The sequence below is a fragment of the Psammomys obesus genome, unplaced genomic scaffold (genome assembly GCF_907164565.1).
Source record: "Psammomys obesus unplaced genomic scaffold, mPsaObe1.curated_primary_1811, whole genome shotgun sequence".
Taxonomy (NCBI): Eukaryota; Metazoa; Chordata; class Mammalia; order Rodentia; family Muridae; genus Psammomys; species Psammomys obesus.
Window position 1 is genome coordinate 9,566,377 of NW_026586662.1, and position 27,974 is coordinate 9,594,350.

The 27,974-nt window shown below is 40.4% G+C and overlaps 1 protein-coding gene across 1 annotated transcript; it reads right to left on the minus strand.

The window, feature by feature from the left end:
- Nucleotides 1-297: 297 nt before the first annotated feature.
- Ddx43 (DEAD-box helicase 43) lies at nt 298-27,951 on the minus strand. Its single transcript, XM_055602478.1, has 17 exons — nt 27,705-27,951; nt 25,194-25,249; nt 22,581-22,707; nt 21,243-21,374; nt 17,757-17,838; nt 12,336-12,492; nt 11,992-12,110; nt 11,228-11,338; nt 10,155-10,296; nt 9,731-9,831; nt 6,974-7,061; nt 5,849-5,976; nt 5,578-5,687; nt 4,655-4,793; nt 3,230-3,317; nt 2,513-2,641; nt 298-353 (listed from the first exon to the last, which is right to left on the minus strand). The coding sequence occupies exons 1-16, from the start codon at nt 27,949-27,951 to the stop codon at nt 2,528-2,530; spliced, it is 1,941 nt and encodes a 646-aa protein (XP_055458453.1). The 3' UTR covers nt 298-353; nt 2,513-2,527.
- Nucleotides 27,952-27,974: the final 23 nt, after the last annotated feature.

Below are 27,974 nucleotides of genomic sequence, written 5' to 3' on the forward strand. Positions count from 1 at the left end.
AGATTTATTTATTATGTATACAATGTTCTGCCTGTAGCAGAGGGCACCAGATCTCATTATGGATGGTTATGTGCTTGCTGGGAATTGAACTCAGGACCTCTGGAAGAGCAGCCAGTGCTCTTAACCTCTGAGCCATCTCTCTAGCCCCTAGATAAAACCTTTTAGCACTACAACTTAGCACTACAAATATCCATGAAAAAAATTTCAACAAGGTTAAAAACTACTGATTTTTATTAAAGAAAGTATAAAACATTAAATTCTACATTTTAAAACACTATTATTTTAAGAATCAGTCAAGTCTCTTCATATTGATGCACGTTTCAACAATTCCACTTTGAATAAAATCTTGAATCCTAAAAAGTAAATGGGGGAAAATTACTATTTACAAAATCATTAGTTTTGTATCTTGATTCTTGGTGGCCCTTGCTCTACTGGAACTCACTCTGTAGACCAGACTGACCTTGAACCAGGATATCCACCTGCCTCTGCCTCCCAAGTGCTTAAAGGCATGGCCCAGCTCAAAATTCTTGTTTTTAAAAGGGTGGTTCAATTACATAATATAAAATCACTCTCAACCATTTTCAGCTGTGCAGCTCGGTGGTGGTAACAACATTCACTGTGCAATTTCTATAGCTTTCAACTTACAAAACTCTAAAGTCTATATCCACTAAACAACAATGTCCTCTTTGTTTAACCCCACCCATCCTTGAAAGCACTTTTCTGTTTCTGTGACTGTTCTTTGATAGAAGGGTCTCAGGTAATCCCAGGCTGCCCTAAAACTGATCTGCTGCCTCCACTACAATTTGGTATTTTAGATGCCTCATACTGGACTCATATACAGTACTTACTCTTTTGTAATTTTTTCATTTAAAGCACAATGTCCTCAAGATTCACTCTGGTTGCAACAGGTAACATCTTTTTAAGGTTAAATGTCCCACTATTACATATGTGATATACTGTATTAACTTACTCTTGTACTTTTGGGTTGCTTCCAAGAGAGAAGTGCTGTTTTTAAAGCACGACGCTGTAAATGTGAGGGTGTACATTAATAAATACGATGCTATGAATGTGAGGGTGCACGCTTTTAATTATTATTTTTATTATATGTACATTGGTGTTCTGCCTGCATGTATACCTGTGAAGGTGTCAGATCCCCTGGAACTGGAATTACAGACAGTTATGAGCTGCCAAGTGAGTGCTGGGAATTGAACTCAGGTCTTCTGGAAGAGCAGCCAGTGCTCTTAAACACTGGACCATCTCTCCAGCCCGAGGGGGTACATTTTTAAGTATGATGCTATGAATGTATACCCAGAAGTAGATGTGTGACATCATATAATTGCTGAGGAAGCACTATGGTCGGTCTTTTCCACAGGAGATAAATCAATTTACAACTCCAAGAATGAACAAGGAGTTCACCTGACACTTTTGATAGTCATTTTGACATATATGATAGATCAAATGTTAAGTTACTTCTGGGTCATATATTTTGTCATGTACCTGTAACCCTTGCACTCAGGAGGCTAAGGTAGAATGATGGCAGGTCTGAGGCCAGCCCAGGCAGCACATGTCTGAAAAAGATACATTAACAAGGTTTTTGGTAATAGGGAAAAGAGTAATATTTCATCATTTATTTATGTTCCTGGTTCTTAGAGATTATGCTGATTGTAATACATTCACCATTTGAGCTTTGGGTTTTGAAAGACATACATGCTGGGTGTGGTAGTGCATGTCTTTAATCCCAGGATTTGGGAGGTAGAAGCAGGGAGATAGCTATGAGTTCAAGGCCAACCTGGTTTACATAGTGAGTTTTAGGACATCCAGTGACACATAAAGAGATCTGGTCTCATCGGAAGTAGGAGACAGAGAACAGGATAGAAGCTTTCTCCAGGGGCTTCTGAAAGACTCTACCCATCAGAGTATCAAAGAAGATGCTGAGAATCATAGCCAAACTTTGGGCAGAGTGCAGGGAACCTTATGGAAAACCAGGGAGCTAGAAAGACCTGGAGGAAACAGGAGCTCCACAAGGAGACCAACAGAGCCAAAAATCCTGGGTCCAGGGGCCCCTGCAAAGACTACTCCAACCAAGGACCATGCATGGCAAGGACCTCGATCCCTTGCTCAGATGAAGCCCATAGGCTGCTCAGTTTCCAAGTGGGTTCCCTAGAGTAAGGGGATCAGGGCTGTCTCTGACATGTGGCTGGCTCTTTGATCACCTCTCCCTGGCAGGGTGCAGCCTTGCCAGGCCACAAAAGAAGATGATGCAACCAGTCCTGATGAGATCTGATAGACTAGGTGGAGTCAGACAGAAGGGGAGGAGGTTATCCCCTATTAGTGGAGTAGGGGAGGGGCATGTGGGAAGAAGAGGGAGGGAGGGTAGGACTGGGGGGAGGGCTACAGCTGGGACACAAAGTGAATAAACTGTAATAGATAATAATTTAAAAAAAGAGAGCCTGTCTCAAAACACAACAAAACAAAAAAGAAAGATTTGAATGTCTACACCATAAAATTTTACCTGTGACACAAGACATTAGTAAAACTTCTGGGGTTTTCCTTGAGGTCTTCCCATTTTCTTTTCCATCTCTCTTTTTAGTTTATTTGCTTTGTATCTCTCAGCCATTAAGACAAGTTCCTCTGGGATACTCTGAAATTATTAAATATGTTATTAGGATTCTGTGTTCCTTCCTTTTATGACATGTCGAATCACCTTCAAATTTTTCAGACACTCTCACAATTACACAGGACGTCTTCCAAAAAACATTTTATTTTGGTGTGTGCGCTCATGCTTGTGGTCAGAGGACAACTCTTGGGAGTCAGTTCTATCCTGCCGCATTGAGGAATCTGGGGTCCAATTCAGACCTGCCAGGCCTACATGTACTTGTGTCTGCCTGCTGAGGCAGCTCAATGGCCCTTATATGTTTTTCAGCTGAATTATTATTAAACAGCAGGTTTCCACTATGTGTTTTTTCACACATCCTTTATTTTTGTCAACACTCCTCTCAGTCTGCCAACACCCTTTCTTAATGGTACCATTTCTCATGTATTCTGTGTCACCACTGGACCTAGAGTGTTCCCCATCATATACTCCCATAGCTCACAATCTGACCTATTATGACCTTCACATTAGTGTTTTGTTTTAAGTCTTTCTTGCCAAACAGAGCCCTTATAGTACCTGGCATAACATATGAATGAAACATTACATGTGAATTTCTAATAAGCTGCATTTTCTCACCTGATTTGCTCTTTCCAGAATGTTAATCAATTCAGTGGCAACCTTCCAATCATTTCTTGTGATAAGGGTAATTGACATGCCAGACCGCCTTTTAAGAGGGAAAAAAGTTCATGTCATTTATTTTATACCATGTTCTTTTTTAAAAAATAATTTATTTAATTTTATTTTATGTTCATTAGTGTGAAGATATCAGTGTTACAGTCAGTTGTGAACTGCCATGTGGGTGCTGAGAATTGAACCCCGGTCCTCTGGAAGATCAGAAAGTGCTCCTAACCACTGAGCCATCTCTCTAACCCCATGTTCTTATAATTTAGTTAATACAGAAAACAGAACAAAAACACGAAACCTCAACCTTTCACATGCATTACAGAGTTAGTATTACACAAACAGCAATCTAGAATTTAAATGTAGTTATTCCTTAGCATGCAACAGAGTCCAGCTCCAGGCCTCCATGAGGACATCTAATCAGAGGATGCTTAAGTCTTACAGAGAAAGGCATCACATTTATATATTATCCTGTGTAATGTAAATCATACCTAGATTACTTAATCACATTTGTGCACTCATACACACACATACACACTCTACAAAATTAGATGTCATAATCGTCCATTTTGGGAACAAAGACAAAAAATATTTCAGCATTTCAGCAATTTTTAAAAACATTTTTGATTTATGGTAGGTTAAGTCTGAAGACAGAAATTCTGGGTTCAGAAGGCTGGTGTAATTTTCAATTACTTTAAGAACCGCTTGAGAGTTCAACAGTAGGGGTAAAGATTCACTTCTTGTGCTAATACAAATCTGAACACAGTTCACTGTTGAATTACTGCAGGCTTAAAATATTAGCATAAACAATTACCTACTTGGGAAACTAAGGCAGGAAGATCAAAAAGTTCTAGGCTTGCCTGTGGGGTGAGGGGTAGGGGAATACAAAGGCCCAGGGATGTGGCTTAGAGGTAGAGCACTTCCTAGTATACGAGAGGCCTGAAATTCAATCTCCAGGGGCTGGAGAGATGGTTCAGCAGTTAAGAGCACTGGCTGCTCCTCCAGAGGTCCCGAGTTCAATTCCCAGCAAGCACAACCATCTATAATGGGATCCTATATGCCCTCTTCTGGAGTGCAGACAATACATGCAGACTAAGTGCTCACCGTACATGGAATACATAACCAAAGAAATCTCCAAAAAAAAAAAAAAAAAAAAAAAAAAAAGAACAAAATGTAGACCATAAAAAACTCAGATTACAGGAAGCCAATACAGAAGTTCATCGAGATGAAAAGGGATAAAAGAATAAGCAAGGGTCAAGAGAGGAAAACAACCTTTACAAGAGAATAAAATGGTTTCTGGGCAAGAACAGTCTCTGGGGGGAGTGATAGGAATCCAGAAACAGAATTAGCTTCTCTCCAGGGTAGACCCAGCTCTCTTACCCTGCTCTCCCAGTGCGTCCAACTCTGTGTACATATTCTTCAATGTTCCGTGGAAAATCGTAATTGTAGACGTGAGTGATATCATGGACATCAAGACCTCGCGATGCCAAGTCAGTAGCGATAAGTATTCTCACTTTACCTAAAGAGTACAGGCACATAAACACTAAGCCTGCCCAGTAACAGGCAGTCCAAGATATATGAAGATTAATTCTTTTATTATTTAATGATAATTACTACTTACAGTGAAAATGGAAAAATAAGATATTACACTCCTGTAAATCACAACACAACATACCACAGTTCAGCAAATGGTTCTCTCCTGAACTACCTGAACAATGTGGGAAAGAGAATGTTTTGATGGTCTGAATGAGAATGGCTCTCTTAGACTCCTTTGTTTAAATGCTCCGTCCCCTGTTGGTGGAACTATTAGAGAAGAATTAGGATATGTGGCCTGTGGGAGAAGGTGTGTCACTGGGGGGGTACCTGAAGTTTCAAAAGCCTGCCACCATCCTGAATGCAGCTCTCTGTTTTGTGAGCTTTTAGCTGCTGCTCCAACACTTATGCCTGTCTGATGTCAAGCTCCTCATAATAATGGCAATGGTCCCTTCCATTTACAAGTTGCCTTGGTTAGGGTGTTTTATTGCAGCAATAGGGAAGTAGCTGAGACATACGTCTTTCAGGTAAGCTAAGATATAGTCACCATTACAGACACAGTATTCAGACTTTTGTTCATGTATTAGTCTTTGTGGAGTTGGCTAGTTTTTTCTTAGAAGCAGATTAATATTCAGAGCTCTAACAAGTCTATTATGGGGTTTATAAGGCAAGAACAGACTGAGAAATGGGAAATATGAAGATACCATGACTCAATCAAACCTAGATACTGGACTTCCCTGAAACTGCAATAGACAGCAATTATAACTCACCTGTCTTAAAGTTCTCTAATGCTTTCTCTCGGTCACTCTGTTCTCTGTTGCCATGCAGAGACTCCACTGATATGTGTCGGAGAATCAGGTCACTTGATAAGTGATCGGCACTGAGATAAAGAATAAAGTTAATGATCTTAAGTGCTTATTCTAATAACATTACCAACTAGCAAACATTTGTCAAATTGTCCCCATTTGAAATTAGCTACAAACAGTCATGAGTAAATCGAATGGACTGCTGCTGATAGGAAAAGCACAGGAAAATACCTACACAGCTTTTCTGCTGACAAAAACAATGACTTTGTCTTTAGGTGACATATTCTCTAGAAAGGTCTGGATATGAGTTCGTTTCTCTTCTTCTGTGGTGATGATTATATTTTGTTTCACTGTACTTACAGCCTAAATAATTCAGAGAACACAGTACATCAGCACCAGGGAGAAGCCCCATCAGCAGCTCAAAAATGCACTTATAATCAGTTAATACTTTGAAAACAGAAAGGTAATAACCATAGCCAAATTACTTATTTCTTTTTAGTATTCACTTATAGTGAATACTACTCAGTCTTTGATTTTTTACCATTTATTTACCCACTAGACTGGGAACACCTGAATGATTGGCAGGCATGCTGTAAGCTATTGGCTACTGCTGCAGGACCAACCATAAAGTAATGTCATCTTTGCAAGAATTATCTTCCAGAACTTGGGATATCAGACTTTCAGTGATGGATGAGATGATAAAACATGGGTCTCAATTCAGCAAGCACTTAGGCAATTTGATACAAAATTGGTGTCATTTTTAACCACAATGAAAAAAGATCTCTTTAGATAAAATAAATTATAGTAGCACTTAAACAATGTTAACACTCACATTGTTTTTCCTGAATGTTTATCTATCACTTTAACAAAATATTATTTCATAGTTACTATTATTCTTATGTTATGTGTGCAGCAACATAAAAGTAGAGTCCCAAAGTTGACAGGATCTTCCTCAGTTGCTCCCCCATTCATTAATTAAGACAGAGTCTGTCACTGAGCTTGGAGCTAAACGACTTTGGTTAGTCTCACTAGCTAGCTTGTCCTGGGATCCTGTCTTTGTGATTGCCACATCTGTCTGGTTTTTCACTTGGGTTCTAACAATATGAATTCTACGTGTTTGAGTGGCAAGTACTTTATCTACTGAGTCCTCTCTCCAATCCCTCTATTTTCTGATATATACTCTTAGTAAACTAATGAGTCAGCAGACTAGACATAATGAATCAGCTACCTTCTCCACTGGTGTTGGGGACTGAACCCTGAGCCTCATGAATGCTAAATGTGTACTCTATCACTGAAGTATACCCCCACTCCCTTTATGCATAATTTTAAGCAGTTTTAATAGCAATAAAAACAAGCTTACAACTAGATCCAAAGTACCAACATAGACAATCATTGGCTCTTTCAAATAAGATTGTGCAAGACGGCGGACAGCATACGGCCAAGTCGCACTGGAAACAAAACAAGATACACCAACATCAAATCTTTATTATAACATGCTATCAAAATTTTTAAGCATGCTGTGAGCCATGTTACTCATGAAAGACATCTCTATACCCCCAACGTTTTAAATAAGTGAAACAAATTTACAATTAAATTCTAACAGTTGTCCAGCAACAGTCAAGCTACTTGATACAATCTTTAACTAGTTTTAATAAAAGGTTATTTTCCATTTCCTTATTTTTTACTTATATTATCCAAAGATAAAGGACACCTATATAGCTTCAAATAAATTTTCATATGTAAAAAGGTAATAAAAGGTTAGTTTTATCTCATCCTGTATAAAAGACAAAAAGAACAAACAAACCACCAAAACCAAATAATCTATATTTATCACATAGTGTCAGCAAGGAAAACCAAGTACTTAGGCCCAATACAAATAATTTTAAGTATACTGGTCAAAGGACATATAAATTTATATCTTTCTTTAACATACATAACAGTATGAAATTGGTCACCTTTTGTACCTTCATATACAATGAAATACAACTTCAGTTTTTTGAAATCACAGATAACAAAAAATAAAGTGATTTAGTACTTTTCCACTGTCATCCAACTATCTTTTTTTGTAAATTTCCTTTTACACACAAATCCACCCTTTACTGCCCTCCCAACTCCTACTAGGTTCCTCTCTCCCACCTCCCAACTTCATGCCCACCCCTTCTCTCTTAATCTCTCTCACACACAGACACACACATACATAACCTACTGAGTTCAAATGTGTTGCTATAATGTGTAACTTCATGTGGGTATGAAGTTACCCACTGTAGCAGGAGCAACGTATCATGGCCCCACCCCTGAAGAAAACCTACTTTCCACTGGCAACTGGCTTGAGTCCCCCACCCCGACCCTGTTCAATCCAAGTTAGAATCATGACTAGATTGATTATATATAGGGCTTGTGTAGCAACTGCTTGTCATGTCCAGAAGACACTGTTTATAGTCCTCCCTGACTTATGGTCCTTACATTCTGTCTGGCCTCTCTTCTGGGACATTTCTTGAGCCCAGGGGCAGCCCCTATTTTTTTGTCATATATAAGCATGATAGTTTTTTTCAATGTTTTATTTTTATTTTTTTTAATTAATTAGTTTATTCACTTTGTATCCCAGCTGTAGCCCCCCCCTCCTTTATTTCCCCCTATACCCCTCCCCAAGTTCACTGATACAGGAGGACTCTGACCCTAGCCTATAAGGTCTCATCAGGACTGGCTGCATCCTCTATGGCTTGGTAAGGCTGTTCCCCCATCAGCTACTGAGTTCATGTCAGAAACAGTTCCTGTTCCCCTTACTAGGGTACCCACTTGAAGACTGAGCTGCCATGGGCTACATCTGTGCAGGGGTTCTAGGTTATCTCCATGAATGGTCCTTGGTTGGAGTATCAGACCCTTTTGCCCAGATTTTTTGGTTCTGTTGCTCTCCTTGTGGAGCTCCTGTCCTCTCCAGGTCTTTCTATCTCCCTCTTCTTTCATAACTATTTTTTTTAAAGATTTACCTTTATTACTTTAATTACACGTGTATATGTGAATGGGTATACATGTTACTCTAGGTGCCCCAATAGGCCAGAGGCATCAGATTTCCTGGAAATGACAGGTGTGAGTCACATGATGTGTATGATGGTAATTGAATCTGTGTCCTCTGCATGAGCAACAAGCACTCTTTCTTACTGGGCCATATTTTCATACTTTATTCTTTTGTTTGTTTTGTGTGTTTGAGACAGAGTTTCTCTGTGTAGCCTTGGCTGTCCTCGACTCACTTTGTAGATCAGGCTGGCCTCAAACTCACAGAGATCCACCTGCCTGTGCATCCCTGAGTGCTGGTCAAGCTCCATACCCTATTAATACTAATAAAGGCAAAGAATATAGGCCTAGAAGAATTATTCTTTATAGGTCACACAATCATTACTTTCTCAGTTTTATGTTAGGAAAAGTAATCAGAAATCAAATGTTTATCTCTAAAGATAAGTGATTATCTTTATTCAATGTAAGATCACGAGTGGCTCAAGTGGATGAAAGCATTTACTACTAAGGCTGACAGCCTGATTCCATTCCCAGAACCCACATGGTAGAGGGAACCCCCATAAAGTTGTCCTTTGACCTCTCTACCTATGTCACAGTGCACGTACATACAAACAGAAATAAATATAGCTGGGCATAGAGTCTGTCCCTTTAATTCCAGTATCTGGGAGTTTGAGGCCAATCTGGTCTACATGGAAAGTCCTAGGTTAGACAGAGCTACACAGTATCTAAAAATAAATTAATTAATTAATTAATTAATTAATTAATTAATTAATTAATTAATCCCAGTACTCAGGAGGCAGATCTCTGTGAGATTGAAGGTAGCTTGGTCTCAAAAGAGTTCCAGGACAGCCAGGGCTGATATACAGAAAACCCTGTCTTGATAAAAACAAATATAATCAAGTAAAAAAAAGTAAAATAATGATCCCATCTATAATGTAGGAAACCAGTAAGTGTCAATGATAAAGTAACCATTGTTATAGTTACACTTAAGAATATCAAAATACTTCCAAGTAATGCTCTAAATTTGTTGAGAATTCAACCTAATAGAATGTTAAATGTTTAATCTACTGACTTCTATTCTGAATATGTAATTAGGCATACCCACCTTGTCATAATAGTCTGCCGGTCTGGGCGTACATCTAACAAAATCTTCATTATCTGGGGTTCAAATCCCATGTCCAGCATCTTGTCTGCTTCATCTAAAACCTGTATTCAAAGTGAAGAATGTAGCCAATCTCATATCTAAACACTTATTTCTCCCATAACCTATTATCACTTCAACTTCTCAGAGACCAGAGTAAACTGTGGAATAGACTAAAGACTGATTTGTTTCACTTGATTACCAATTGCTTCTATGGCCACTGAATGAGAAAAAAATGTCTAACTTTCCTACTCTATACCACGTTAAATGGAATGGGCAATATTCCCAGAAAACGAAGCACTATAAAACAGCCACCCTGCTCCCAAAATTTTTCTACAAATTCAGTTCTTTTTCCTCCCAGCATTCCAAACCCTTATTCCATGATTACCAAATAGGTTACACTTTTCAGGTTGACAAAATTATTCATCTGTAGGTCATTCAATCTTCCAGGAGTTGCAATAATGATGTCTACACCTTTTGAAACATCTTGTATTTGTCCATCTCTATCACCACCACCATATACGCAAACACTTAAAAAAGAAATCCAGAAGTTCATGTTTAAGCAGAGAACATCCTATCATAACTCAAAATCGTAACTAACCTAAGCATTTTGGTTATAGGATTAAGATGAAATAAAAGAGAATCTGATGATTTCAGGAGGAACTGCTCTTTGTGGAAGCTATCCACAGTGCTAGCCTACATGGTTTCCTAAAGAACCATGTGTCTGCATTGTTTGGCTCTATGATATGACTTTGTGAAATGATATGTAAAGCGAAGCCTTTGTGTCTGGCTTTGAGTGGAATGTGTCAGCAAAGCCTTTGCTGTGCTTGGGTTAATCAGTGGAACCGATATTGTTTTGAGACTGTTTGACTCTTGAAGAAATGTTGTCTCCCTGAAAAATCTACAATTGGTACTATGTGAGAGCTTGCAGCTGCACAAACCTTGGTCCTAAGACACTCCTGACAAATATGGAATTCTTACTTTAATAAGATCAGATTCTGACCGTGTGAAACTAAAGAAGATAATAATGAAGAGAAGCTACAATGACAAAAGGTAAACTGAGAGCAAGAATCTGTTGTGCTAGAATAGCACAGCAGTGATTAATAATACAATGTTTGTTTTGTTTGTTTTTTGAGACAGTGTTTCTCTGCATTGCTCTAGCTGTCCTGGAACTCACTCTGTGGATCAGGCTGGCCTTGAACTACAGAGAGACTCTGTCTCAAAAAAAAAGTTTGAGGAAAGATTTACTCCAACTTGCATCACATGGTACAACTCATTAGTATGTTTGAGTTTGTTTTTGCATACTAATTGTAAATTAATTTGTAGAGTTGGGGTGATAGCTCAGTGGTTGAACACTTGGTCAATATGCACAAGGCTATGAATTTGCAGGCAACACAATTTAAATAAAGCTGCCACAAACACGAGGGTGAATATTAACACTTTTCTATAGAAATGACTTACCTTTTAAGATCACTATATGAATATTTAGAACATTCAGCTTCTACTTGAAGGGCCAGTTCCCGGGTGGGCGTAAGGACTAACATCCCTGGTCCATTTCTTTGTTCTCTGGCTCTTTAAAAGGTAAACAACAATACTAAGCCGTTTGTCTTAGATGTACAGAAAGTTCATTAAGTGCAAGATTTGAAATGGTGAGTGTCACAGACACAGACAAGGCATATTTGTACTTTGGGGTGAAGTGTATGATTAAAAGTTCCTCTTGCAGACTTTGCTTTATCAGTCACAATTAACATATATAAAATAAGCTGCTGGTACAAGTTTTCATAATCTTTTTTTTACTACAAAGGCACAGTCACCATAAAATGACAAAAGCAAGAAAATAAGCCACATACACCACAAATCCACTGTCCCAAACACTTACTCGGTCTTTTAATATGACTGTTAAATTAACATTTGAAATAAATTTTCTCAATGAACAGAACTATACTGAACAATTTATTCATACAATTTTAATTAAACATCATGACTTATGCCAGTTTAGAAACTTTGATTCCACTGTTTTTCTATTATGACTTTGGTGGTGACTGTTGCCAACTGCTTCCCAAAATGGTTTTATGAATGTCTACTTCATCAGCATGGCCATGTGCATCCTGGCCAAGAAGAGGCATCGCTCTAACCAGTGCAAGAAAAGACAGAAACTTAAATATAGTTTTGGTTTTGTATCTATTAAATCCCTAGTAAGAGAATGGAGCCAAAGGAATTCTTACAGTGGTTGAGAGTCTAGATGAATAAATCCAGGCATTAAATATGACAGCGTCTTCCCTGTTCCAGTTTGTGCCACTCCAATAAGATCTATTCCTTGTAGAACTATTGGCCATGCCTGGGACTGAAAAAGAATGATAAATACTGAAACAAGAAGCATAACTCTCCCTGCCATCTGTTCTTGTCCCTCAGCTCTAGGCTTCTGAACACATTTTGTGCTAGACATTGGCAGTGTTGGCAGGAGGCATCGGGCACATGCTTTTAAGACACAACTGGAGATTTCACTTCTAGCAAACATTATCTTGGGATGAGGGTGGTTAATGAAAAATTGGAGTTAACAAAGGCATACCTGAATTGGTGTAGGTTTTTGAAAACCTGCTCTTTTAATGTTTTCCATAACTTCTGGATAACTTTGAAAGGCATCTTCAAATTTACATATAGGGTTGGGGATAGGACGTTTCTCACCATCTTTCAAGTCATCACATGTTATATTAAAATTTTCTTTCCTTTATAGAAAATATAAGGATTAGTGGATTTGTTTAATTTTCTCAAGAAAGAAAAACTATTTCTTAAAGTCAGTTCAGGTAATAACTAGACATTTATCTATAACTGATTAAAAATCAGACTTTTTAGGATTTTAGAGTGAAATAGACTAAGAAATGGAGGGCTGGACATGGTGGCACACACTTGGAATGCAGCACTTGGGAGGTGGAGACAGGAGGATGTGAGGCCAGTCTGGGAAATACACACTGGTTCAAAACAAGTAAACAAATCAACAAACACAAAGAGAAATAGGAGCCTGTTTCCCTTTTTTTTTGTGAGGGTGCAAAGGGAAAGTTAATCTACTTTAATTATATGGGTGATGAATGAGTATGAAAAATGGAATCCAAATATGTACATTATAACAAAAAACACTTAACAAATGGTCCTAAGGTTAGTTATTTGATTAAGGTTTAGCATTATCTCAATCATCTTTCTGCTAGACTGTTTTTTTCAGTCTCATGTGGCCTTGGCTAGCTTCAAACTGCATGTAGCTTACAATGACCTTGAATTTCCTGATCATCCTACCTCAACCTCCAAAGTGCTAAGATTACAGATATGCATACTATACCCAGCCATTATTTTTATAGCAGTCTTATTATTTTTAAGATTCGTATCAGTTTTTAAGGTTGTTATTAGGGATTGGAGAGATGGTCCAGCAGTTAGGCACACTGGTTGCTTTTGCAGAGGACTGGGGTTCAGTTTCCAGTACCCACATGGTGGCTCATAACAGTTTGTAGCTCCAGTTCCAGAGGATTCAATAACCTCTTCCGGGGGCACTGAATACATGTGGTGTCCACATATGTATCAAGGCTTAACACTCAAGCTCATAAAAAGCTTATGACTTTAGGTAAGAACTGAAGAAGTTATGAAATTATTCTTGGTAATTTTGTAGCAGACAGATAGTTACAGAAAGGCATACCTGGTCAAAATACAGAGGATGACTGACCGAAATGTTCAGCTCCAACTGATAACACCTACAAGGTAACCCCTACATCTTAGGCTAAGGGAACATCCCCATAGATGGGGTGGAAAGATCTTAAGAGCCAGAGGATCAGGGCATCGTTAGAGAAATTGTGTCTTCTAGATACAGGATGGAAGTGGCACCCATGAACTCTCAAATGTGTGGCTGCCTAAAAAGACCTGATTATATCAATTGACATGCCAAGGTTGACAGGGGGAATCTCACAAGGTCCCACCTACAAATGAAGAGCTATAGGCAATTAACGATTGATGAGGGAGGAAGACCCAAGGACAAAGCCCCTAATTGGTTAGCTAACACCACGTAGTTAGCTCTGAAAACATATACAAATATGCCACAACAAATGGACTTAAGCAGCTATAATGGCATGTAACAGTGATAAAGAAGAAAAGACCATGGATTTGAGAGGAAGTGGAAGGGATATGGGAAGAGTTGGAGGGAGAAAAAAAGGGAAATGACATAAATATAATACACATATGTGAACTTTTTAAAAATTGAAAATAAAAATTACAGGGCCGGCCAGATGCTCAGTGAGTAAAGGTGTATGACAGCAAGTCTGGTGTTCTGTCCCTGAGGTCTACAGGGTAGGAGAGAAGCCATCCCGGCATAGCGGTGCCATGCCGCCCATGTGTGCCTGCACAGACACATATATAAACACGTGTATTTAAAAGGTAATGGGTTTCACTGAAAAAATAAATTATTGCATTAATTTTTTTTAACCTTTTCACCTTTTCACTGCTAGCTGGTTAGCTAACTTGTGGAGTACTAGCCTAGAATGCATGCAGCCCTGAGCTCACTCCCCAGCATAGCAGACGCGGGGCATGAGGCTATCTCAGCATAAGGAAGGTAGAGGCAGAAGGGTAAGAAACACAAGGTCATTTTTGGCTGTACAGTAAATCTGAGGCCAGACTGGGAGAGCAGTCTCAGGAAAAAAACAAACCAATATATAAATTATATTTATTTAATGTGTATATATGTGTATGTTGGTGGTGGGGTGCACTTGCCACAGTGCCCAGGCAGAGGTCAGAGGACAACTTGCACCCTGGGGATTGCAGGGTGTCAAACTCAGGTTTTCAGGTTTGATGGAAAGTACTTTTTTAGCTTCTGAGCCATCTTGCCAGTCCTAAAGAAACCCTCAACTTTCCAGTGTTGGAGACATCACTCTCTAAACTATTATCTAATGAAACAGGCACCCATCACATGTGGCAGTTTAAAATTGAATTTAAAATACAGTCATGCCAATTAATTCTGAGAGGTCACTGACTGGCAACTTCTGTTTCATGAACATTACAGTATGCTTATACAGATCTTTATGTGATTGTCAAATACAACCTGGCCTTCAAAATTTTATTATTGTTGTGTGTGTAAATGTTTTCTCTGTCTGCTGGTGTTTAAGTACACCCCATGCATTTCTGATGCCTATGGAGGTCAGAAAAGGGTGTTAGATCCCCTAGGATTGAGTTACAGATGGCTGTGAGCTGACATTAGGGTGCTAGGGATCCAAACGAGTCCTTTACAACTCTTAAGAAATTAAACTCTCCAGCCCAACTTTGACTTTAAAAAGTTTTTTTTTAATTTTATATTTATGAGTGTTTCACTTGCATGTATGTTACTTAAGTGCACCTCATGTGTGAAATCTCCAAGGAAGCCAAAAAAACAAACAAACAAAAAAAGAGTATCAGATCCTCTAGAACTGGAGGTATAGGCAGTTGTGAGCTGCTATGTGGTTCTAGGAACTGAACCTGGGTCCTCTGCAAGAGCAGACAGCACTTGTAACTAAGCTCTCTCTCCAGCCCTTTACCTGGCCTTTTGAAAATGTGTATACACATGCATGCATGTGAATGTGGAGAACAGAGCCAACCTCAGATATGATTCTGTCTTGTTTTTGGAGACAGGGTCTCTCATTGTCCTGGAACTAAACGAGGAGGGTAGGCAGGCTAGCGGGCTCTCACGTGTAGCTGGCGTTTGCTGTTTTGTGGGTTCCTTACTCTCCCTTCCACCCTTACTCCATCCTTTCAAGCTCCCAACACTAGGGAGGAGAGAATAAAGGATAGAGGGGAGAGGGGGCATTGTTATCATTGGACTTCCTGTTGCTTAGGGGCAGAGTTCCTTGGGGCATGTTTGAGCTTTGCTGTCAGGATATTCAATTTCTTCTTCTTGTCTCTTTAATCTCATTTCTTTGAGCTCGGCCACTTGACAAACCACAACAAACTGCAACAGAGAACAGCAGCAACCAACAGCATCCAACCACTAACCAGCCACTCGGGGCCCTAGCATTTATATATTCTCTGAAAAGTTCCCAGAATCCCAAACGTCACATGCACGCAGAAACTATACACAGCTTGCAAAAAGATACCCCTGCTAGAGCACGAGGCAAATTATAGTCACCTGCTGTGAAGCAACCTCTTATCCCCACCTGAGATTAAAATGAAAACATATTCCCGTAACATTTCTGTATTTTTAAAAGAAACCAAACTTACAGAATTCTCGCTACAGTCAAGCCCTCGTGAACTGCCTGCCTGCAGTCCCCCAGTGTTCATGAAGCCAGCTTGTCATGCTCTGGCGATTAACTTCAGACCCTTCTGTTTTGGGGACAAGCACTTTACTAAATAGACTATGTCTCAAGCCCCCTTTCACAATTAATTTGGAGCCAGGTGTGGTGGCGCACGCCTTTAATCCTAGCAATCGGGGAGGCAGAGGCAGGCGGATCTCTGTGAGTTCAAGATGAGCCTGGTCTACAAAGCGAGTCCAGGACAGCCCAGGCTACACAGAAAAACACTGTCTCAACCCCCACCCTGAATTTTATTCCTGGACCTACACAGTGGAAAGAGATAACTGACCTGGCAAGTTTTCTGACCTCCATACATGACCCTGGCAGGAACACCACTGCCATTCACCCACAGACACAAGTGTAATAAAATAAATAAATAAAAATTTAAGTTAGTCTACAAAACAACAGGGTCACTATGATATTCTCATACATATAATTTTACTTTGTTCTTATTCATCTTTTCCCACAAAGTCCTCACCAATAACTTGCTTCTTAATGCTGTCAACAAACTGCGATAAAAGATATATGAGTTTGGGAATAGACCGACAGCTCAGGGATGAAGAGTATTTTTTATACTTGCAGAAGATCAGGGTTTGGGTCCCAGCACCCACAAAAGGCAGGCGATAACCCTGCAGGCGCTCATGTAGTACACACACTCTATGCAAGCACTCATGCATACACATACAATAGAAATAAATAACTTTTTTCTATAAAGAAAGGTATGAGTTTCCTTGTAGTATAATGTTATAATTCGACACACAGTAATTCCTTCTTTATTTCTTTTTTGAGACAGGGACTTGTACTCCAGACTGCTCTTAAGCTTACTATGTAGACAAGGATGATCTTGAACTTCTGATCCTTGCCTTCTAGTGCGCTGGGATTACAGGCATGTGCCATCATGCCCTCTCATGCCTGGATTTGTGGTACTAGGGACCAAACTCAGGGTTCTGTGCATGCTAAGCAAGCATTCTACCAACTGAACTACATCCTCAGTCCTATAGTAATTCATTTTAATTTGGGGGGACCAAAAGCAGAGTATTTACATGTCAGACAAGCACTCTACTACTGAGATACAGCCCCAGCCCTAGTATACTTTTTTTAGAATGAATGTACTTTGAAATAACGATAAACAAATATATAATCTAGGAGCAGTAGTTTGTTCTCATAGTTTACAAGCTGTACACAGACACATCCTCACCGCTCTAGTCACTGTCACCACACACGTGAATAATGCATTGCATTGTGTTATGGCAGCTACAATCGCTTCAAAACAGGAATTCTTCAGTTCATTATAAGATCGTCTGAGGTCACTATCAAGCAGGCTGAGGTGGACTGTTACAGCTCCAGCATGTGTTGCTCCTTGGCTGTAAGAACCACAGTAAGTGTTCAGTGGCTAAGGATGTCACCGAGACCAGCTTCCATCATTGCAGTTGTGCACTGTTTGTGACCGGCTTGCTGACCTTGAACTCATGATCCTCCTGGCTCTGCCTCCTGAGTGCTGGGATCGCAGGCATGTGCCACCACTAGCCACTGTAGTCATTCAACAACAATGCTCTAAAACTCATCAGGTAAGATGCAGCCCGATTTTCAAACATGGCAGTTGGGTGTAGCGTCTCAATACAGTCATCCAAAACCCTTGCCTAATGAGCCGACAGTAAGAGCCTAAGCACACACTGAGTAATGAAACGACTACCCACCTCCAGTTGTCTATTTGCACTTGTGACATTGAGCTTGTCGTTGCTGACTCTATGTAAAAGTTTTTCTTAATTGGAGGTAAATCTGGGACAAAGACGACAATCCAAACTTTGATAAATAATGAGAATGTACATTACTAACACTTATTCAAGACTACAGGTATCAAACTAGAATAATATTAAGTTCTCTATGCAAACAGTTTTAGATAGCTCACGTTGCCACCTAGGCTTATGTCAGCCTTAAAGGTCTTTTTGCTTTCTCGTTCAACTACATTTTTCACCCAGGAAGGAATCTTTTAAAAAATAGACGTGTTTTGTTACTTGCTATATAAGTGTGTGCACAGCTGTGTGAGTGTATGCCACATGTGTGTGTAGATGTCCGTTGTGACCAGAAAAGGCAGTCAGATCCTCTGGAGCTGGAGTCTCAGGCAGTTGTGAGCTGCCCAACAAGGGTGTTAGGAACTGAACTTGGGTTTTCTGCCAGAGCAACAGGCATCCTTAACCATCCAGGCATGTCTGCAGCCCCCACGAAGGAGTCTTAACATTAAAGGAAAGGAAAGCATGAGGGTTTTTTTTGTTTTTGTTTTTTTTTTTTTTTTTTCTATGCAGGACTCTGGCTGTCCTGGAACTCACTTATGTAGACCAGGCTGGCTTTAAACTCACAGAGATCCACCTGTTTTTGCATCCTGAGTGCTGGGGTTAAAGGTGTGTGCCACTATGCTTGGCTGGAAAGCATGATTTTTAAAGAAGCCCATATTACTACAACAAATGAATTTGCTCTCAAACACTTTGAATTGATTTCATTTTTTTTCAAAGGTCCATATGATTAGTTTAAAATCTTTTAGACTTATTTTTATTTATTTAGTTTTTGAGACAAAATCTTATGTCACGCTGGCTTGCTTTAACTTATACAGAAATCTGCCTGCCTCTGCCTCCTGTGTGCTGGAAGTAAGGCATTTGCTACCCAGTCAGGCTATTTTTATTTCGTATATGAGTGTATGTCTGTGTGTGGGTATGTGAGTCCAGGTGCTTACTGAGGCTAGAGGCACTGAATCCCCCTGGAGCTGGAATTACAAGTGGTTCTGAGACAACTGACATGGGTCTTAGGAACCAAACTCCTGTCTTCTGCAAGAGCAGAACTATGCACTTTTAACCATGAGGCCATCTCTTCAGTCCCATACCATTAGTGTTAATTTTTATAATGCAGGTCATCAAACCCAGACCTTCACGTTTAGGAAAAGTTCTATACCACTGAGCCACAAATTCCCAGCTCTTATACTACTACTTTTAGGCATTAACTATAAATCCTCATTCAACTTTCTGAGGTTGTCTCTATCTATCTCTGTATCTGGGTGTGGTGTGCGTGTTTATGTATGTATGTGTGCACATGCAAGCCAGAGAGTAATGGTGGATGTCCTCCTTAGTTGCACTCTATTTTACTGAGGGACTCTTGTTGAATTTGAAGCTGACCAATAGGCTAGACTGCCTGGCCTGAGTTCCGAGGATCTACTTGTCTCCATTCCCCGAGCCATGGGATTACGGATGATCAGCACCCACCTTGCTTTATATGTGGGTGCTGGAAATCTGAACCTGGTCCTCAGGCTTATGTGACAAGCACTGTTCTGACTCTCTCTGCAGCCCCTGAGGTTGTAAAAACTCATTCTAACTCTTTTAAGCTTAAATCCTACCACAGCACCTCATAACACATCAACTGTCTAAAAACTGGGGAGGTTCTGGCACACATAATATTATAGTTACCAGCTTCTGAGTCCTTGATTATTAGTGTATTAACCTTTGCGTATATGTGAAGTATGTATACACATATCTGTGTGTGAGCGTCTGCGCCAGCTTGTGGAGGCCAAAGGGCATCAGTTCTCCCCCTCTATCCCTTTCTACCTTATTCCTTTGAGGCAGGATGTCTTGCTGAACTTGGAGTTTGAGTTTTTCAGTTAGGCTGGCAGCCAATCCTCCTGGCTCCATCTCCTGACCCCATGCTACAGTTACAGGTGTGCACAGGATCACATCCAGCTTTTCATGTGGGTGGAATACTAAAAGCTAAACCCGGGTCCTCATGGCTGCACAAGTACTCTTAAGCAGTGAGCCATCTCTCCAGCCTGTATAGCCAAACAGTCATTAACCGTACTATACTGCTGCTTCATTTTAGTAGCCAAGTTTGCTCAATTTCAGTCTAAGAGTAGACCTTTTATAGAGCAGGACTTTTTAAACTTTTTCTCTCAGAACCAGTTTTCACTGTTGAAATGTTTACATGACCCTGGATATTATGTAAAGCAGATATACATATCAAATATTCACTGCTAATAAATCAGAGATTTACTTAAAAATTTTTGGTATATATAGAATTTCACCATTTATTAAAGATCAAAGTAAAATTGTATTCTAATGAGATATAGTTATTTATTTACTTATTTTTGGTTTTTCCAGACAAGGTTTCTCTGTGCAGCCCTGGCTGTCCTGGAACTTGCTCTGTAGACCAGGCTGGCTTCGAACTAAGAGATCCACCTGTCTCTGCATCCCAAGTGCTGGGATTAAAGGCATGTGCCACCACTACCTGGCTTATTTATTTATATACAAAGAATTTATATAAAATCTTATCTGAATAACACTACAGGGTAGAGTCTTTAAAGAGTTTTGAGAACTGTATTTTTATATCTAATCATCTATACTTAAGAATGCCACTTAACACAAACACATAGTACAAAATGGTCATTTCATAAATTGTTGGAAATTCTGTCCTAATCCCAAGGCAACTTCATTAAATGATTTTTTTTTTTAAATTCCTCAGTAACTCAAATAGCAAATTTTTCTTTTTCTTTTTTTAGACAGGGTCTCACTATGTCACCCGGCTGGTCTGGAACTTGTTATATAGACCAGGCTGACCTCAATTTTACAAAGATCTCCTTGCCTTTACCTCCAGAGTTCTGGGGTTAAAAGTGTGTGTAATCATGTCTAGTCAGTGATTTTTAGAATCAAACATTCTAAAATATGATAGTTAACATGTTGAAGAATGTTTAAAAAATATAAAATCTTTTTTTTTTTTTGTAGTTAAAGGATGTTTCTGTAAGGTCAGAAAACTGCATGTACAGTAAAAAAAATATTGCAATTCATAGCATATAATAGTCTCAAACCTGAGCAGAGGTGTTTCAGGTGGTATCTGGTGGCATGTGGTATGAGAGAATAAACAATGCAGAGCACATTGTCAGAACCAAGGCTGTGGTGAAGGCCTGTGTTGGAACACAAGTGAGTTCTGCCCCAAACACCTCAGATCCACTATGCTTTTGATCCTAAATTAATGTTTTGTCATTGAGTGTTCAGAAACCTGTACTACTGCTTCATTTTTCATGACCCTTGAATTCAGTTACATGATGCTATGTGTGTTATGACCCACCGATAAAGAAGCTGGGCTACAAAGGATAAGAACTGCAGTAAAAAGACATCAACACACATATGTGTCAGGATATAAGGACTGACCTGCCCATTTTTTCTTTTCCCATTTCAAAGCATCTTCACGAATTTGATCCCAATCTATCAGTGGCTGATCTTCTGTTACACTGTCACCTGTACTGGTATCTGTTCCAACAGAAGGTTGGAACGCAATAATGTCTGTTGAAGATTTTTACAAAATTAGCTTTGAAGTAAATCACGACAGCATAAAAGCCCCCAATGCAATTTTTAAAATTGTGTTTATTTATAATAGGACATTAATACTTGAACCATAAAGAGCTATAATTTTCAAGATCTAGGGAGGTGGTTTTATGAGGACAAGATATGAATCCCCAGGCTCCCATGTCAATTCAAAGTGGGCCTGTAATCACAGAACTAGGGAGGTGGACAAAAGGGTAACTTCCAGAGCAAGCTCGCTAGTAGAGAAGCCCAATCAGTGAAGTCTGGACCCAACTGAAAGATCCAACTCAAGATAGGAGGTGGAGAGCAATCAGATCTACTGCTGGCTTCTGAATACAAGCTAGAGCACACACACATAGGCACAAACACACATGGGACCAATCTTTACCCTCAATACTAAAGTGTGTGTTAACGAGTTCTTTCATTTTAACACACCAGTGGCTAAAACTGAAACCAGATTTAACCATAATAGTTAAGTAGCCACAGGAATTATGCACTTTTTTTTTCCATCCATCTCCCCACCCAATCCATTTGCTTATTGAGAGTTTGTGTGTGCACTCACAGGTCCCTGGATATGGCATGGGGCATGTATGTCAGGACAACATGTAGGACGCAGCCAGTTTCCACTTCCATTGTGTGTGTTCTGGAAACAGAACTGAGCTCAGTTTGTTATGCGTGGGGGCAAGCACCTTTACTGACATTACGTAATTTTGAAAAACGAAAGTAATCTGGTTTTTTATTGAAAAAATATGGAGAGATCTGAAAAATGTAAAGCTCTGTCTAAGAAAAGGAATAAAATATGATATTTATAACATTGAAAGAAAAATCAGGTGTAGTGACGCATACTTGTATTCCCAGGTCTCAGGAGGCTGAGGCAGGAAGATTATGAGTTTGAGGCCACCTTTCCTATACCGGAGACTAACACAGAACTAACCAAAACCAGTATAAACACTGACAAAAAGTATCTTTAACATTTCTAAAGAAGGATGGGCATGGTGGTGCATGCCTTTAATTCCAGCACTTGGGAGGCAGAGGCAGGCAGATCTTTATGAATTCAAGCCAGCTTGGTCTACATAGTGAGTTCCAGACCAGCCAAAGGTATATAGTGAGAATCTATCTCAATAATAATGATAATAATAACAATAACAGTAAACCATAGAACTTAAGTGTGCAAAAATTACTTACCAACTCTGTGTCCTGGGATGTAATTTTGTTGTTTTTTAACAACATTATCTATCACTGTTTTTGCTTTTGTTTGCATGGCTTTATTGCCAAAAATTTTGATTTCTGCCTCAGGATTTCCTTTTATTACCTAGATACAAAGGGAGAAACATGTGTGAGACTGAAGTCTCCTCACCAAGCCCCGATAATTACTCAGTTTCAAATAGCAATTTGCAAAGAATGCAAACCCAGCCTTCCTATACTCTCTGAATGGGATCCTGTGTGTGTGTGTGTGTGTGTGTGTGTATGTGTGTGTTCATTCACCTGGATTTCTCTCCTACCAGGTAATAAATTTACTATCTGTAAATTTAAACTGAGAACACTCTAGGCTGCCCAGATGGCTGAGTAGTCAAAGGTGCTTGATCCCAAAGTCTGGTAATTTGAGTTCAATCTCTGGATCTCACTAAAGACAGAAAAAAAAGAACCGACTCCCTAAGTTGTCCTCTTAACTCCACACACATATTAACCTGACAGGTGACATTACTATGAGTAAGTGTTTCCTAGCCTGTAAAATAGTATTTTTTAGGGGTTATATGTGTAGAATGATACAGCTGGAGTAGAGTAACCTACAGTTACTATAGTTTCCTGAACTTTAGTTAGGTAAGGTAAAATTTTAAATTAAAAGAACTCTCTAATTATACATGTATAACAATGAAGAATCTAGGGTTTTTGGGGGTTTGTTTGGTTTAGTCTCTTAAGACAGGGTTTTTCTGTGTATTCCTGTCTGTCTTGGAACTCACCTTATAGACCAGATTAAGCTTGAACTCAGAGATTAAAGGTGTGTGCCACCACTGACCCACAGATTTAGGTTTTTAATAGGGTTAGTGAAATGAGAACTGAGGATTGAATCCAGAGCTTCACACATGCCACACTGGCTATGAACTCACATTGTAGCCAGACAGGTCTTGAAATTGTGGTCTTTCTGAGCAGAGCGGTTTACAGGCCCAGAACATTTATTAAATATTTATTTTGAAACTACTATATGCCAAATGTTGTCTTGTCAACTCCAGGGTTTACGGATAACACAACTCTGTGGTAAGTGTAAAATGAAACTACTGTAAGATGCTGCGAGGATGGAGAGATACCTACATAGAAGGGAAAGCAGGAGGCCTTACAGCTCCCCAAAGATGTCGTAACTTGGCTCACCTAAAAGCTCAGTAGAAGTTGCTGAGAAAAAGACAACCACACAGTGGGACAAAAAGAATAGCAGGGGTTAAAACAGGCCAGGTCGAGTAAATTCTGCCGAGGAGTCTGGATTAGCTGCTTGGGGTAGTGCACACATGTAATTCCACCATTCACGGGACTGAAGCACACAAGAATCTAGACTTACAAGATAGCCTGTACTAAACACTATGCTCAAGGCCAAACTGGGCTAAACACTGAAACCTTGTTCAAGAAGGGTGGGCTGGTGAGATGGCTCAGTGGGTAAAGGTGCTTGTTGCCCAAGCCCATCGACCTGAGTTAGGTCTCTAAGAATCACACGCTGAAAGCAAAGAACTTACTACTGAACACTTTCCTCTGACCTCCACATGTACTAATACACGCGTGTATTACACACAAATAATAAATAAATTATATATACATAAATAAGTACAACAAAAACATTAAAGGGTTGGTATGTAGTTCTGTGGTAGTATACTTGCCTAGAAAAATACGTACAAGGCTGTGGGTTCAATCCCCAGTACTCCAACTAAATAGCTAAATAAATCAAAGTCTAGGAAACCACCAAAGGCTCTTAAAGCAAAAACGGAACTGTATAACTGTGTAATAGGACGACTCCTCTGACTGTTGTGGAGAATGGTTAGAGGAGGCAAGAAGAAAGGTGAGCAACTAAGGGGGAAATAAAAACCATGGAATTCTAGACCTAACCCTAACAGGCAGAGACAAGACTCAGTGGATGATAGGCATCATTTCTTCACCTAGAGGTGGGGTTCCTCCAAGGCTTCCTCCTTCCATGTTCGCATGTCTATTGGTGGTGTCATCGTTCAGATCTTGTTAGACAGCCATACTGTTGAGATTTGGTGGATATAGCTTACCCGTCACTTCTAGGAGACACACTCCCAGAAGACTTCCTGGTACTCTGCCTCTTACACTCTTTCTGTCCCCTCTCTGGCCACGGTTACAGTGTACTTTCACAATGTACTTTGATCATATCTGCCACCATGCCAGGCAGGTGTGTCTCTTTTTTTTTTCGCTCTAAAGATTTATACCTGGTACCCATGGAAGCCACAACAGGGTACCAGATGCTCTGGAATGGGAATTACAGATGACTGTAAGATGCCATGTGGGTGCTGACAAGTGAACCCAGGTCATCTGTAAGAGCAACAAGTGTTCTTAATCATGAAACCGTCTGTCCAGTTATCATTCTTAAATGGACATTGTATTTAAAGGTTTAGCTTTTACTTCCAAGACTCTCAAAGCCTACACTAGAAAAGGAAAACTTGGACAAATGCTGGAGAATATTTTTGTGAAGCGCTTCGGCCACTCACTATGCCAGCATGCTAAAGCACCAAGCAAATGCTGGAGTCGTGTGCTCCTCATGAACACTCTCAGTGTTCAGGAACACAGATGACTTACCTGTATTCTAGTGTTTGTTGTATTTTGGATTTCTCTAATTTTTGACCCACCACGACCTGTTTTCGAAAATAAAGAAATATATTATTATGAACTGAAATCAATAAAAGAACTTTGTGTGGTTTGTCCCCAAATCAATCAAGTGAAGCTCTTTAGGGTGGAGTAAATAGTTCTGTTTTGGATGGGGGAAGAGGATGGTATTTCACATTTGTATGGTTAAGTCCTCTTTTGCCAAGATGGAGACTAAACAATTCTATTCCAGCATATACAAAAACTGGATCCAAATTGTATTGAAGAGAATGTGAAGAAATTAGAGGCATGGTTAACAATAACAAAATCCAGGATGGTGTGCATGCGTGCACATATTTAAGACAGTGACTCATAGTATAGCCTAGGCACCCCATACTGGCCTTAAACTCAAGGCCATCCTCCTGTCTCTGCTTCCTAAGTGGTGGCATATTCAGGCACTGAGCCACCACATCTAGCAAAATACAGTGGTCAAGCGAGGATGAAGTACAGCTGTCCGGGACAACACTTGCCTCAGTAGCATGCCTAAGACCCTCCATGTAATCCCTGACTGACAAAACACAAAGGGTGAGGCATCTGAGCAGGTACTTCTTCAGAAACATTTAAGACTATAAGGTGCTCAACATCTCTAAACAGTGTAGCCCTGACAGTAACTACAAAAAGATGGTCTCTTATTTTTTCTTTTAAATTTTTTGTTTTTGTTTTAAAATTTATTCAATAAGCTTTAAGCACTATAGGTGCAATCAGTATTTGTCTGTCTTAACCCACTTATACTAATCCACTTATACACATGGCTGTCTCCTAGCCATGTGCCCTTTCACCTGCCATCTCAGTCTTGCCTTGGCTTTTGCTGTGTCTCTCTGTCCTATGGAGAACGCCTCACGCAGCCTTCTCTCTCCTTTGTCTTCCTCTCCCTTCTTCCTCTCTCTCTACCCGAACTTGTATAGTTCCAACCTTCCCAGAACATTCTATATAAATGTGGCCTGCTTCTACCTCCAGAGGGCTGGAGTTAAACGCCTATATCACCACACCTAACTTTACCCTTCTCTTTTAAAAAGATAATTTGCGATACTTTAGTATTCAATCAAGGGTTTTGTACATCCTAGGCCAATGCTCTACCATGGGTCTATACCACTACCCCTAGAATGGCTGTTAATTTAAAACAAAGCACATGCTCTAATTAAGGATTTGGTTAAATTGGAAGCCTGTGACTACTGGTATGACCAGACAACAAACAAACAAACAAAAAGCCCCACCAACTAATTGAACATTGGCATGTCTGGGTACACATACAAAAAGGACTGGAAATATTGTGCCCTCATCATCAGGGGATAACAGATAAGCACAGCAGTGGAAGAGATATGCAGAACTACCCTTCAGTGTTTAAAAGGGAAATTTTAAGATTCAGACACATCGAAACAGATGAGAGTTACAGGCATTATGCTAACCACAGTAAGCCAATCACAAAACATTAAATGGTGACGTGGAGGCACATGAACGAGGAGAACCGGGGAGGTGAGAAATGGCATAGTTCTGATCACGGAAGAGCTGGGACACAATCTTCCAATTATCATTAATAACTGCACTATATACTTATTTTTAAGCATAAAAATAGGGTGGGGCTTGGCAGCAGATGAGGAGTAGAGCTTTTCCGTAATCTTTATGACGTTCTGGGTTCAATCCTGAGTATTAACAGGAGGGAAAAGAGAGATGGAAGAAGGAAAGGAGAAAGAGAGGAAGGAAGGGGAAAATAGGTCTCATATTTTAACACACACACACAAATATACCATACAGGTTACAAGGCTGGGGATGTACCTCAGTAGTGGAGTCTGCACCTAGTTATTTGGGATGTCCTGAGTTCAATACCCAGAATAAGGAAAAAAAAAAAAAAACCAGTGGCATGCATACACAACAAAAGCGTGTATTCCAATGCCTACACTTCATTCTTTCTTGCAGCATGTCAAATTTCTATTACAAACCTATTGGCTCTCTGGTGAGGGTCCCGTTCAAATGTTGGAGAACTCATTCAGATTTTTTGGGGGACGTGAATCTTGGAAACGTAATCTGTCCTCTCTGGTAACCAGCCTTAAAACATACGACTAAATATGCCACAAAGCAGGCATTTAGAACTAAATCTCTTAACTTTCAAAGACCCAGGGAACCAAAAACAAACAAAAGCAAAGAACCCCAACTATAACCGGGACTAGGAATTAACGCCAGGTGTCGAGAGCCTGTCCCCATCACTGCAAATGCATCTCCGAAAAGCTGGAAACGGCCCTTCAAGACCTTCCGCGCACCGCTTTCCCGCAGTTAAGTCGACCTCAAGTCGAACCGAGGCAGAGCCGGCGCCGGGGCTCTGACCCCCCAGGTCCGCGCCCTTTAGGATAACCACCTCGAGGGCACCGCGCGAGTCTTCCCGGAGGTTCCCGGCCGCACCACCTCCGCCCGCCCCGGATCTGCGCCCCGCGCCGGCCGCCCCGCGCTCACCTATCACCGCGCCCACCACGTCGTTCTTCACCCCGAAGCAGAGCGGCGGTTCGCGGCGGCCGGCGGCCGGGGCCTCGGCGGGACCCGCGGGCTCTCTCCAGCCACTGCCCGCACCCCTGCTGCCGACCCGGCTTCTCCTGCTCGGCTCCTCCGTCGCCGTCCGCTCGGCGCCCCGGGACCCCGTCGAGCTTCGTCGGGGAGGAACGCCCGAGGAGGAAGCGTTGGCTGCGGCTTCCCGCCTAGACATGGCTCTGTGGGGAGGTGGGGGGC

Bases quoted from the DNA above. Each gene is read 5' to 3' on its own strand.
- Ddx43 (XM_055602478.1), bottom strand. From the start codon at position 27,951: ATGTCTAGGCGGGAAGCCGCAGCCAACGCTTCCTCCTCGGGCGTTCCT. The intron at 9,832-10,154 runs GTAATCATGGAA...CTTTGAATACAG, and splicing joins TGAAAAGTGTAACCTATTTG to GTTTTAGATGAAGCAGACAA. The intron at 3,318-4,654 runs GTAAGAGAGCTG...CCCTCTTAAAAG, and splicing joins GGACGCACTGGGAGAGCAGG to GCGGTCTGGCATGTCAATTA.